This window comes from Rissa tridactyla, chromosome 1 (assembly GCF_028500815.1).
Source record: "Rissa tridactyla isolate bRisTri1 chromosome 1, bRisTri1.patW.cur.20221130, whole genome shotgun sequence".
In the NCBI taxonomy this organism is placed as follows: domain Eukaryota; kingdom Metazoa; phylum Chordata; class Aves; order Charadriiformes; family Laridae; genus Rissa; species Rissa tridactyla.
In genome coordinates, this window is record NC_071466.1 from 90,058,876 (window position 1) to 90,072,309 (window position 13,434).

At 41.7% G+C, this 13,434-nt stretch overlaps 1 protein-coding gene across 1 annotated transcript in view; it reads left to right on the plus strand.

Annotated features, from left to right (window-relative positions):
* Positions 1 to 420: 420 nt before the first annotated feature.
* Positions 421 to 13,434, plus strand: part of POLA1 (DNA polymerase alpha 1, catalytic subunit) — a 206,097-nt gene continuing 193,083 nt past the window's right edge. The window contains exons 1-10 of the mRNA XM_054217655.1: positions 421 to 619; positions 2,165 to 2,289; positions 3,293 to 3,389; positions 3,879 to 3,959; positions 4,746 to 4,861; positions 5,118 to 5,180; positions 6,824 to 6,922; positions 8,847 to 9,039; positions 9,276 to 9,444; positions 10,335 to 10,513. Coding sequence (XP_054073630.1) covers positions 589 to 619; positions 2,165 to 2,289; positions 3,293 to 3,389; positions 3,879 to 3,959; positions 4,746 to 4,861; positions 5,118 to 5,180; positions 6,824 to 6,922; positions 8,847 to 9,039; positions 9,276 to 9,444; positions 10,335 to 10,513 — 1,153 coding nt within the window. The 5' untranslated portion in view covers positions 421 to 588. The remainder of the gene's footprint in view (positions 620 to 2,164; positions 2,290 to 3,292; positions 3,390 to 3,878; positions 3,960 to 4,745; positions 4,862 to 5,117; positions 5,181 to 6,823; positions 6,923 to 8,846; positions 9,040 to 9,275; positions 9,445 to 10,334; positions 10,514 to 13,434) is intronic.

Below are 13,434 nucleotides of genomic sequence, written 5' to 3' on the forward strand. Positions count from 1 at the left end.
GTGCATTTACGCTATTTTGCCTCAATTAAGGCTCCACACCACGGTGGTTCAGGGGCCTTTACATCCCTGCAGCAGGCGGCAGTTCTGATGGGCGTCCCGTCCGCCCTCGCCCTCGCACCCCCCTCGGGCCCTTGGGACAAACCACCAACTGCAAACCTGCGGCTTTAGCGGCGGGCCCGGCCCGGCCCCGCAAGCCTCCTCAGGGGGCCGAGGCCGCCAGCTCAGGCCTCGGCCAGAGCCCGGGCCCACACATGCCGCCGGCGGCACAGGCCTCGCCCAGGAAGTAGCTCCTCCTCGCCCGGGGCTTCCTGTCGGCTCTCGGGTGGGAGGGAGGCAGGCGGACGGAGCCCCCCCCGCCCCGCGGCCGCCCAGCGCTCCCCGACCCGGCCGCCGCCGCTCATCCTCCCGCCCCCGGGGCCGGCGCTGGGCCCGGACCCGCCCCCGCGCGGGGCGGTGGGCGCCGCAGCCGCTGATTGGCTGCGGCCCTGCCGGCGGCTCGCGGGACTGCCGTCTCGCGCCACTTTCGCGGCAGCCTTGGCGCCAGCGGAGCGGGGCCGGGCCGGGCCGGGCCGGGCCGGGTCGGGCGCCATGGCGGAGAGCGGCGCTCGCAGCCGGGACGGTGAGGCCCGTTGCGGTGCTTGCTCGGAGGGGACGCGGCCGTCCAGGGCTGCCGCCGCCATCAGTTGGGTTTTAGGCGGGGGGCAGCGGCGCGGAGGTGGCGGCGCGCGGGTGGGGGGGGGGTGGGGTGTGAGCGCGCGCACCGGGTGCGGGAGCGCGCGTGCGCGGCGGGCAGCGCGCCGAGAGGGTCCCGCGTCCCTGTCCGGCGCCCCCCCCGCACCGGGCGTCCGGCGTCCCCCCCCACCCCCCAGCCGAGGGGTGTCTTGGCGTGGCGGCAGCCGCACTGCCCGAGCGGGGGGACTCTCTCCCGGCGGGCCGGGACGGTGTGTCTGTGTGGGGGATTATACCCAGGAGGGGCCCCCCTAAGCCCCGCACCGCTCCCCCGCACCGGCGCTGGTTTCCCCGCCCGGCGGTTAGGCCGGGTTATCCCCGGCGGGTGTGTGGGCTGGCCGGGGGGGGGGGTGTCTCTCGCTGCTGAGGGTGAAAATAGCGTTTGTCTAGGGAGGAGCGTGTGGCTTTAGTCTCTGGCTCACAGTAAACACGAAGAATTGACAGAAAATCTTGTGTAAATGTAGCCGAAGTGTTACCTTTTCACAGTTCTTCCACATCTGGTACCAGGCAGCCTAAATACCCCTTTTTTAGCCCATCTCAGCCCTTTAGCAACCCAAATCCTTGTTGGCTTGTCTCCGTTGCGCTGCCTAGGTGCGTGAAGGATTTGGGCTCCTGCTGTCACCAGGAAGGGACTGGCTGCCTGGCCTGGCCTGGTCTGGCGTGGCCACTCGTGCTGGCCACGGGTCTTCTCTGGCTGCAGCCGGGGGATCGGGCCCCTCACACCAAACCATTCGTCTTGTTCCTGGGCTGGTGGTCTGCTTCCATCAGCTGGATTGGGACCGTTCGTTTGCTGTGGGCAGATAAATGTGTCCATCACCCCCTACCCCCCAAAAAATAATAAAAAAAAAGGTTAAGAGAAGTGGAAGCACCTTGCTGGGGGGAGTGCTGCCACGGGAAGGAATTGTAGGCGGAAACAGGGCAGCAGTTTTCTGTCGACAAATTACTAGTTTCTCTCAGTTGAGCTGCACTCTTAAACATTGTGAAACAGCCTAAAAAATATATACGTATATTACTGCTTTGTAGCAATATAGGCCTTTTCTAAGTCAGTCTCAGTCTGTTCCTGAGTTGTCATGGAGACATGCAAAATAAAAGGAGCTGGAAGTTCCCAAGGAAAGAGTGGGGGGGATGCTTTGCAGATAGGGGTTGATGAGATTTGAGAGGTGCTTTGGAAATCTAGGTGGTAGCTTCTTGCTGAGTGTGAACTGGCATGAAGTCTGTTTGATCTCTGTGCATGTCTGAGACCATGCCTTCAAGTGTAATTCCAGAACTGGCTTATCTAGAGCCATCCGTGACTGTGTGCTTTTAGCTAAGTAGGTCTCTACGTTGATTTTTAACAAAACTGCATCCACCTAGTAATACATCACTGAACATCAAGTGCCACAGATGACAGCACCTCATTACTAAACTTAGTTCTCTTGTCTTCAATTCATCGCAGCTATGTATGAGTCTGAAAGTTTTGCAGCATTGCGTTCTAGACGCGAGAAGAAGTCTAGAAGAGGCCAGCAAGAAGCACTGGAACGTCTGAAAAAAGCCAAAGCTGGTGAAAAAATAAGATATGAGGTGAAAAATTCCTCGTCTTTCCTTTTTAATAGAAACCGAATGTGAGCCAAGATGTTTAACTACCTACCCTTTATATATATCTAAAAATTATGGAAAACAAAATCTGCCTTTCAGATCAGCTTTTTTTATTTTTTTGAAGGTGTATGTTTTTCAGAATGTTTTGTGGCTTTCTGGTGTCATTTATTTCTTTCTGTTTTCAAAACTAAAACAGTTCTACTAACTGCAATTCAAGCATGCTTGATATTGCTTGATAACTGCCCCACAGGGAAGGACCAACTTTTAAAATGTAATTGGATAATTAATGTTATGGTAGGAAGTACTTTTTTTTTTTTTAAACTTCAAATGATTTTAAACTTTAAATTAATTTCAAAGCCTTACATGACTGAAATCCATTAATATTGATATGCTGTGTTTCCACAAAGAACCCAAAATTTAAGTATTTCACTGGTAGAACTGAAATCTGGCAGTGTAACATTGGTACTGCCCAATTAATTGTAATGCCAACAGGAAGTGACTTCCACATTGAGGTGGATAAATTTAAAGAAGCCTGAAGCGTGTAGATCACTAAGATGCAAGTTCACTCTGAGGCACAGAAGAGCATCTTCAGCGCTGTGCTTGGGCACATCAAATCACCTTCCTTTTCATTGAGCTCATCTTGGTGTTTGACAGTAGAGCCAAAGGTCAGAAGTCTCACCATTGCTGGGAATGTTTGGATTTTTTTTGTAATGTGAAATAAGCAATAAACCAATGAAACCTCTGCCCTTCAGGAAACCTTCAGGAGATTTTGAGTTTCAGTATACTGTGATTTAAAAATTGATAACTTGTCTTTTGTCACTGCCAAAAAAGAAACTTAAACTGAATGAATAACTGCGCTTACTAGTTGTGAACATTGTAACAGTGTAGGGAAACGTGCATTTCTCGGGAGCTTGCTAGTCTTACTAATGACCTATATTAATAAATAATGGTATGGGAACTGTTAATCCTCAGTATACCTTAACTGTAGGTTGAGGAGTTCACAAGTGTTTATGATGAAATAGATGAGGAAGAATACTCCAAGATGGTCAGAGAACGTCAGGATGATGACTGGATTGTCGATGATGGTATGTTCATTTGGAAAGTTATTTTGATTATAGTGTTATAACTCAGTTGGGCTTCATAATGTTCACAATTTGAGGTAAGTTCTAGTTAGTACATTCTTACAAATTGTTTTAAGAGACCAGAAAAAGATAAGTGTTTATATGGAAATGAATCTTTTGCATTGTTCTTGTAGTAGTGTATTAGGATGATAATGAAAATATTTTTCCATTAAGAACTGTTTTTGAAATTTTATTTCCAGTTATCAGTGATGTAACTTTAAAAAAAAGTACTGTAATTGATAATTTCTAATTAAACACATAATAATATATTTAGTGTAATAAAAGATAAACCTGAGTGCTGTAGTTCTTAACACTTCTGTATTTATAACTTGTGCACTATATTAAAGGGAAAAAGAATGTTTAAATATGTAAAACTTTGGATTATGAATACATTTAGAAATATCAGAAGACAGAATTAAAAATGCAGATTTTTAACAATTTGTTCTTCTATAGATGGGACAGGTTATGTAGAAGATGGAAGGGAAATCTTTGATGAAGATCTGGATGATGATGCTCTTGGTTCCAGTAAGAAAGGTAGGTTGAACATGACCACTGTAGAAAGTGTTCCAGAGGCTTTTAAAAGGTACCTAAAATGGGCAACTTCTTGGCATCAGTATGTGGTGAATATGGCCAAATGACATGTTACTTGAAGCTGTGTAGCTCTGTGCCTGTGACTGTGGATTTTGTTTAGCCCCCATGATGCAGAAGACAGAGGTCCACAAATTGAGACCAAATCACACTACTTCAGCACTACCGGGGCAATTTTGCTTACAGTCTTCTATGGGATATGGATTTGCCTCTAGAACAAACGCACCTGGGAGTGATCTTGGTTTCCAAAGCCAGTGTCTAAAGGATGCGTGGTCTGTCTTGCCACTGGAATACTTGCATGCTTTTAAAGAGCTGGGATCAAATGATTTTGCCAACTTTTATGAAGTTGGTGGCAAACTGAGAAAGTGAGTCTGATGTTGAAAATCCAAGCCTACTGCCAAACTCTTGGACACTTGTGTTTTTTTTTTTCTGGAGATGCTTCCATGTAAATTATCTTGGGCCTGTTTCTGGAGTAAGAACTTGAGTATGCAAGGAGCATCTCTGATGTGACTAGGAAAGACAGGGTGCTGATAGGGCTTTGTTTTTTGTGTGTGTGTGCATGACAGCTGTTACAAAGCTGGCAGCAAATGAAAGACAATTAGGCTTCATTTCAGCCCGCATTGTAAAGGTGGATGATGTAGACTACCTCTGCTATCTATTCCTGCTAATAACTGGAACCTTAAACATTGAGCTTTTCTGATGTAGAATTCACAATTTTATATTTTTCTGTAGGAAAAGGTGTCAAAACGTCTACAGTTGGTAATAAGAACGTGAAAAAATCTGTGGTGTCAAAGCCAAACACAATTAAGTCCATGTTTATAGCCAGTGCTGGGAAGAAAAACACAGATGTAAGTTTTTACATTTTTGAATTTAAACATTTCTAACTTGTTTGCAGTATTTTAGTGGGAGTGGAATAAAGCAAAGGCTCATTTCAGTTTCTTGTGTCTAGCAAGACATAAGCTCCTGTTACAATCTCTTGTGTTCGGAGCATTCCTGAAAATGTTGTGTGTATTTTGTAGAAACCCTTTAGTCATTTGCTGCTGGTCTGCGCATTGGGTTTGCACATATAACAAAGAACTGTTTGGCTAATCTGTTATTTTACAGAAAACTGTGGACCTGTCAAAGGATGATTTACTGGGGGATATTCTTCAAGATCTTAATGCTGAAGTAAGTATATTAATAAAATCTGCTTGAAACACCTTAATCCATTCACTTTTCTTGCCGTGGAACATATCAAGAAAACAAAGTTCTTCCTAAAACTAGACTATCTAAGATTGATTTCTTCCATGGCACATCTGCTTGGTGTAGTCCATGTATGCATGCAGTCTGCCTGTCATCTCCATCATGCAGAAGTTGCCTGACTATTTTGGTTTAAGACAAAAGTACTACATCCTGATCAGAGATGGTTTATATTAATGTGATATAGAGCCTGAGCTAATGCAGCCTTCTAGGTTTTAGTCAGCTTGGAGCGAAACAGGACTTACCTGCGTCTGAATCGTGTACCATATATGTGTATCACCAACCTCCAGCCAGTATCCTGTAGGTTATTTCCATCTGGCGTCTTTGGGTTCACGAGAGGAGCTGAGGGAGGACTGTTTCAGCAGATGACGTAGCCTGAACTTCTGTCTGCTGCCTCCTGCTTTCCACAGTTAGCTACAGAGAACCCGATGACCACTTCCTCTGAGTTAGGAGTGCAGGATGGCTGCTGTAGCTGGGGTGGACGGTCTGAAATGAGGCTGTTCCACATCATTAATGACTTTTCAATGAGTTAATGCCTCTTAGCAGAATTTCTCAAAACTGAAAGGATTGCTCACATGTGAACTGTGAAACTGCTGCAGTGGTGAGATATAGGATTGAAATATGTTGTATCATAACAAGCGTAATGTAAGAGGGGTATAGATGTTCCAATATAAAGTTGTTCTATTGGTTTTGTGCGCTTACTATTTTACTCCTCCCTATGACATCTGATTGAGTGTTATAATATCTTAGGCTATCAAAAACCCTCAAATCATTAAGCAAATGCATTTTAATGCTGTCAAATTCTGTGGAGCATTGATTAGGGGAAATAGTGCTAGTAATTACACTATGGCTTCCATTTACTTAGTAATAGTAGTTAGCTATTGGTTTTTTGGCTTTGTTGTTTGTTCTCTAAAATTTCTTTTGTTACTAGCTGTTGATAAGGATGTGCATACAAAATCTGTACATGTAAATAAATTAAAATGGCTTTTCCTCTAGTGTGATAGTGCTGAAAGAGCACTTCTACCTTTTTTTAAGGCATGTGTGCTCAGTACTACTGTTTCGGCAGACATAGAATCATAGAATCTTCGTGGTTGAAAAGGACCTTTGAGATCATCGAGTCCAACCATACACACACAAAAAACCGCAACCCTACAATCTCTGTCACTAGAGCATGCCCTGAAGTGCCAAATCTATGCGTTTCTTAAATACCTCTAGGGATGGTGACTCAACCACATGAAGAACAGCACACCAGTTAGTCTGATACTTGTGAATTAAAGGCATGGTTAGCTATTGAAATGCCCACTGTTTGAAAACCGTTTCACTTATTGAGGACCATTTTTGTCTCAAACTTTACCGAAAAAATCTAATGTGTGTCTTCATGGGCTGATTGCTCAGGTAACTTTCTTTTTATGTGGCTGAGTTGTGTATCAGGAGTTGTGTTTTCTGATACACAAATGCAAGTGAGAAATATTGGTGGCCGCCTTTCTCTTTGGTGAAAACCTTACTAACAAAGGCAAAAGAAAACATTAAACAGCACCTCTTTTTTTTGTCACTTCTCTTTCAACATTCAGACTGTTCAGATAAGTCCACCACCAGTTATAATGCTGAAAAGGAAAAGATCTGCTGGAGTACCACTGAATCCTTTCTCTGTGCAGTCACAAACTCCTAAGGTAAAGGAAAAATATCACAGAAGTTCTCATCAATAAGAATTAATCAGTACTTTGGTTGATTTGAATATTGTTATCTTTTATTTCTGCTTCTAGAAATTACCTTTCTCATTAGCTTCCTTAGCAACGTTACTGTGTAACTTCATGCATTTTTTGTCTTCCCCTTCCATGTTAATACATAAACAGAATAAAACTTTTTCTGTATCTTTAGTATAGTAGTAGTAGTAGTATATAGCTGTTACATTTGACAGGTGAAGCTGTTTTTGTAATGTTAGGTGCATGACATGAAGGTGAGCTTCTGCTTTGTGTCTTTTTTCCTGAGAGTAGAAGAGACCCTTGTGGCAAGGAAAAGATGATGGTAACTAAAATAAACAGAAGAAAGAGTATTTGTTGGTGTGGAAAAGGATAAGAAACTCATCTTCTGCAGAAATGGAAAGCAAATGGAAAATTGAAGCTATGGATAGATGTTTACCATAGTGCAAGACTTTGGAGTGAAAGGAGGGACAGGCTGCTAGGGATGGAAAGCTAGCATTTTCTTAAGAGTTATGGTAAATGAGAAGAACTTTATAGCTGGAAATACAACGATATATTTGGTAAGAGTCTGTAGCAGGCAAATGGAGTAGAGAGATAAGTCTGACTTGTGAAACCTTGTGTAATACTGACATCAACTTTTATGTTGAAAATAATCACCAGTGGCACTCCTTTCAACAGTTGTGTTGGAGCCTGGAAGTAATTGAAAAAGAAAAAAGGGGGAGATACAGTAAGAGAGGATCTTTGTCTTTATGGTGCAAAACATTGGTTGCTTTCGCAGGAAACATTGAGAAGGAAATTACTTCCTAGGCAGGCTGTTCAGGTGATAACTTCTGTGGTCCTAGGAGGAGGAACTGGAGATTTTAGGCAGTGAAACAGATGAAGAGGATGAGAGTGCAGCCTTAGAAAATAAATGGGCATAAAAAGCAAGATGGCAGCAACGCTTTCTACTTCAGAAGATGAGCAGAAATAGAAGTATAAATAAATTCATTTGGCTGAACTAGCAAAAATTTGTTGGTGAAGGTAGATAAAGTAATGTTTGCTTTCTCTTTAAGGTGAGTGAAGCCTGAGTTTGATGTTGGCTGCAGCAGAAGTAGCTGAGCTGAGATTAAAACTCTACAAACGATTGTGTGCAACTCTAAATTCTGTGTCTGTAAATAACAGCTTTCACTGAAGATAAAGGTTTTGGACCTTGCTGCAGGTTAAGTGACAGTAAATGCAGAGACCTGTTGTTAGTCACGGTGGAGGCCACTTCATACGCATCTTCCATAAGAAGAGGTTCTGTAGCTGCTGCCATAGTGGTATCCTATTTAAAAAACAAACTCTCTGCTTATTGCCTCGGAGTTTACGCTTGCAGAGCATGCTGAAATGTGGTTTCTTTGTTTTCCTCTCACTCTCCCTGTCATGTCTATAGTGGGAAGAAATCCAATGGAGAAACACTCTGCTCTCTAGATCCATGGAGTCCTGTAGACATCTTGAACTCATTACTGATAAGAACTGCTGTATTGGCCTTCCCCAGATGTTCCATGCTCTGTCCCTGCCTGGGGACAGGCATATTGTCATATACTCAGTTGACACAGAGGTTTTAATTTAGGAATGGAGTAGTGCTATGTGGTAAAAATAGTGAAAGTAACCACAGAATTAATTAAATGTCTACCATGGCCTGTTGGAAACTGCTTTTTAAAATTAATAGTAGAAACACATCACAGCATAAATGATACTATAGAATTTCAAGTTTACTTTTGAGGAGTTTTAGCTGTTGTGCTGCAAAATATGTGGAGCTTTTTCTGTAGCTCTTGTTACTTGTTCTTCAAATAGCGAGTACTAGATTATTTTTTTTTCCCTTTTTTGCTCTTAAGAGATTTTTTTTTTAACTCATGGCTAAAATGTCTTTCAGGTAATCACTCCTGTATCAAAGAAAGCTCCTGCTCATCTCAGAAAGGAAGCTCTTCCTCCAGCTTCATTTCGTCCTAAACGTCCCAATTACACAGCAAAATCTGTCATAGTCTCTGAAAATGAGGATACTGAGTATGTGCAAAAAGCTACAGAAAATGGAATAGTGAAGACAATAGCAGAGAAAGCTATTGAAGGTATCAAAAAGAAATCAAAACCCAGTTCTGGCAACTCTTTAAATATGGCACATTAGTGTTAAAACACTTCTTAGTTTATACTAATTAGATGCTTAGCTTAAACGTGATGTTTTGTTTGTATATTAATACTGTATATTACATTCACGCATATCGTATGCTATCTATGCAAACCGCTGTAGTACGCAGTGTGTTACTTCAGTGGCTCAAGCGTTTAGCTCTATGTGCAACACTTCCAGATGATGATCAGGGAATGATGGATTTTGATGAGGAGGACTTTGATGAACCTATGGAAGCAGAGCACGTGGAAACTGTACCTGAGACAGCTGAAAGCTTGAAGAGAGACAAGGAAACTGAAAAGAAAGAGACAGAGCAGCTGCAATCGGAGAAGAAAGAGACATCTGTCTTGTAAGAATCTCTTTTTCTTTTTTGTTTTTCCTTCCACCAGTAAGCCTTAGATTTATCTTCATATTTGTCTTTGCCAGTGGGAAATTGTGATACAGACAGAATGATGATAATGCTATGCAATGTTGTTTTATTTTTGTAGTGATGTTAAAAATGGTAATGTTGAACATGCTGATAGCTACTTAATTGAAAATACTTGATGTTCTTGGGATTTAGCAGATGACAACATAATACGTATTTCAGTATGTGGATGTGGCTCAGTGTGGGTGTTGAACAATGAATTTTGCTGACAATAAGCAAAAATGAGGAATTGCTAACAATGCTTATTCTAAGCAACTATGAAGGTATTTCATAATGTTAGTTTTAGTTAAAAGTGTTGTCGCTAAAAGTAATTTCACATTTGGAAATAGGAAAAAAGGGAGGTTTTCCCCATTATTTTTTTTTTATTGTTTGGAAGAATCTTGAATCATATTTTTCCATACCTTTAAACTGTAAAATATTTGAATGATCAGAGAGACTTAGACATTTAATGATTGAAAAGATAATTTTGTTGAAATAATCCGTTGTACCCACTGAGCAGCTTGTACAGATGGATGGATGTATTTGTTATCTAAAGGCTTGAATGACCAAGGCTGAAATAGCAGGCGAATGACTTTTGAAACTTTTGTGTTGTGTACTGAGAACCATGCTTGCATGTGGGTTTTCTCTCTTTGTCACTCCATCCTTCTTTTCAGAAGAAATCTGAGAAAACCCAGCTGTTGGAATGTTGCACAGTAGTGGAAAGAGCAATAAAAGGCCTGAAAATATAGGGCTGAAATAAGGTGAAGCAGTGGTGGTTGTAGCAAAGGCACAATTTTACTTCTCGTTTCTTTCTTCTTCTGCAAAATGTGCAGAAGTTGTTCTCTCCCAGATATCTCATGTTGGGACGGAATTGATGAGGATGAAGCTGATCTAGTAGCAGCAGAAGTTCAGCTGGACCCCAATCTCCTTCCACTTGTGAATGGGGAAAATGATGATCAAGTCTTAAGATTTTATTGGCTGGATGCTTATGAAGATCAGTACAGTCAGCCAGGTAACTATTCAGTTAAAGGGAGAAAATGCCATTCTGATGCTTTATCTGTAACTGGGGTTTTCAGAGTTGCCTAAACTATGTCTAGATACCCTGTCTTGGTGTGCTTTATAACTTGTGTGTTGATCTCTTATTTTTCCGCACCCGGTCCTCAGTGCAGGGCACTATGACTGGACAAAGTAAGAATGTTGTCTCTTGATCTAGTATAGCAGTAGTAGGGAGGTACAAAGGAAGCTACTAGCGCTTCTCAATGCAGGTGACCCACTGGCTGTCTTAAAACCCTGTGCACTCCAGAAGTAAGCTGGATATTGTAAATTTCTTACTCAGTGGTACAAGAATTGAGCATGCTTCCTCCTTGTTTCTGGAAATGTAACTTAAAATTCTGGTGGATTATTAGAAACTCTACAGTAGCAGTTGCACGATTTTATACGAAGGAAAGGTATGCCTATCAAGGGAGGAAGGCGCCTGAAAAATAAAAGCTCTGTCTAGATCCCTTAATTCAAACTCTCTAAATCTTGAAGATTGTCCCTGTATTAACATCCTTAAGATACTTTGTGCAATTGAAGTGTGAATCCTGGCTCTTAACGTCTTCAAAACTGCGGCATTCTAATCTCAGCCCTGACAAAAGAAGTCGTGTTCACATCTGTTCTAAGCGCTTCCCATCCGTCCTCTCATTTCATCAGCAGCTTTAGGATCTTGGGTTTCTAATTTGTGCTTCATGTAGGTTTACCGGAAGGTTCTTCCATATGTTGTTGAAGGTTTTTTGGGTTGATGCTGTAAGCATTGAGTCAGATATGTTTCTCTGTTACACCTTTTGTTGTGAGTTGGGATGCCAGACTTGGATATGAGACTGTGCTGGGCTGAACAGCTTGGTAATGGGAGTGGTAATAATCATAGATATCTTGATGAAATCAATGGCTCTAATATAAAATTGCTACTTTTAAAGACCCCACTATTGTTCTTTTTCTTTTTTTTTTGTCTTCTAAGTCACTGGTTGCTGAATGGAAGATAATTATGAAAGGATTTCTGTTCCTCGCATGCAAGGAGTGTTCTTTTCTCATTATGACGTTTTCAGGATTGAATAATAAAGGCTGCACCTGTTTTCAATTAGTAGTGTAGAAGGGAAAATTTTGATACTGCTTTTTGTTTAACATGTTCATGATCTTTGTTTATGCCTCATTTGCTGTGATGTCAAATGTATTGCCTGAAGAGTAAATACTATAGCGTAATCATAGGACTCTTTCAAACTTAATGATTTTTTTGGAGGCATACTTTTCATAACTCCCTTTACTGTCTCGGGCAGAGAACTTGAGAATTGTAATCCTATTAACATTTTAAAGAAATAACGAATAAAAATTGCCCTTTCTTTCCCCTCTGCAAGACATTTTTCCCTGTCTCTTGACCTTGGTTGCCTTTTGGTTCATTGGTAACACAATCTTTCTTTTGACAGACTTTGTATTTTATAAGCTTTACTCCTATTTTTTCCTTTCTTTCCTTTCCTCCCTCCTTTCCTTTCCTCCCTCCTTTCCTTCTTTCTGTAGTCAGGCTTACAGGGAATAGGTCCTGATATCTCTTCTCTCATTTTTTGGTTTTACGTATGAAATGTCTCTGAAAACTTGTTGAAGTTAGCCCTGCTTTTGTTGTGTGTGCATGTTGGGAGGATGGTGTGTGTGGGTGTGGGTGTTGGACTAGATGACCTCAAAAGGTTCCTTCCATCCTAAATTACGTTGAATTCTGTGAAATCTGGTGATTGAGACCACTTATTTGTCCATGGTAGAGTTGATTGAAGCTTGTCTTTGCAATCCAGGCAGCCTTTTACACTGTCTTTGACTGGCTTTATGTATCCTTTCTACCTCATGTACTTACATGTATGCCTCCGACGGGTTAGCTTCTCCATCCTCTTAATATTGCCAGCCGTCCAAGCGACCATCTCCTGTTGTTTCCTCCATAGTTTCATCTTTCTGTATGATACAAACCTATCTGAGTTTTTTATCCCTTTAAAAAAGAATAAAGAAAGACTGCTGGGGACAAGAACTTCATCGTGTCACTTAGATCTGTAATTTGAGCTTTTTCTAGATCCCTTTATTCAAACTGCCTAAATCTTGAAGATTGCCTCTGTATTAAAATCTCTAAGATACTTTGTGCAGGTGAAGCTTGTTTCCTTGCTCTCATCATCTTCAAAACCGCAGCATTCTCTTCTCTGTCCTTGACAAAAGTAGTCTTGTTCACAGCTATTCCAAGCACTCAAGAAATGATTTTTCTTAGCCTGTCACTCTGTCGTCTGTCTTAGTGCATCCTCACTGATTTATCTTTGATCTAATGGAGTAAGAAATGTGCCTTTACGTCTGGTGGATCGCGTGGCAAAGATAAATTATAACTCTTAACCAAGGACTTGTTTGTGCATTGTCAGACCAAGAAGAAATGCAGGTTTCAAAATCTTCCTTTCAGTCTCAGCTCTGATTATTTCTGATTTCATTAACTGTAGGGAGAGTATCTTTCATGTAATCAAATTCCAAATTATTTGGAGTTTGAAGAGAACTCAGGTGAAGCCGGGTTTTTGAGTTGTATTTGGAAGTTTATTTTACTTGTAATTCACAAACTGTACATGAAAGTCAGCTAGCCCTGTTCCATGCTATTTCAAAGTTAAACGTCAATTGATTAGCATTTTGCAGCATTTTGGGCTAATGTCACATTCTCCATGGCTCAGACATGTGCATGTACAGTAATGACGTGGTCCACAGTGAAGAGTCAGTTGCGCTTGTCCTGCTGTATATATAGGCTTTCTGAATGTCTACCTTGGTTACAACTGCTGTCTTAGCATCCAGGTTTCTCGCGATGTCATACATCTTTCGGTGTCACCAGTTTTTAAAAATAGTTGTTTGAAAACTTTCTACAGTCGATCAGCTTCTAGTTGTTGTTTTCAG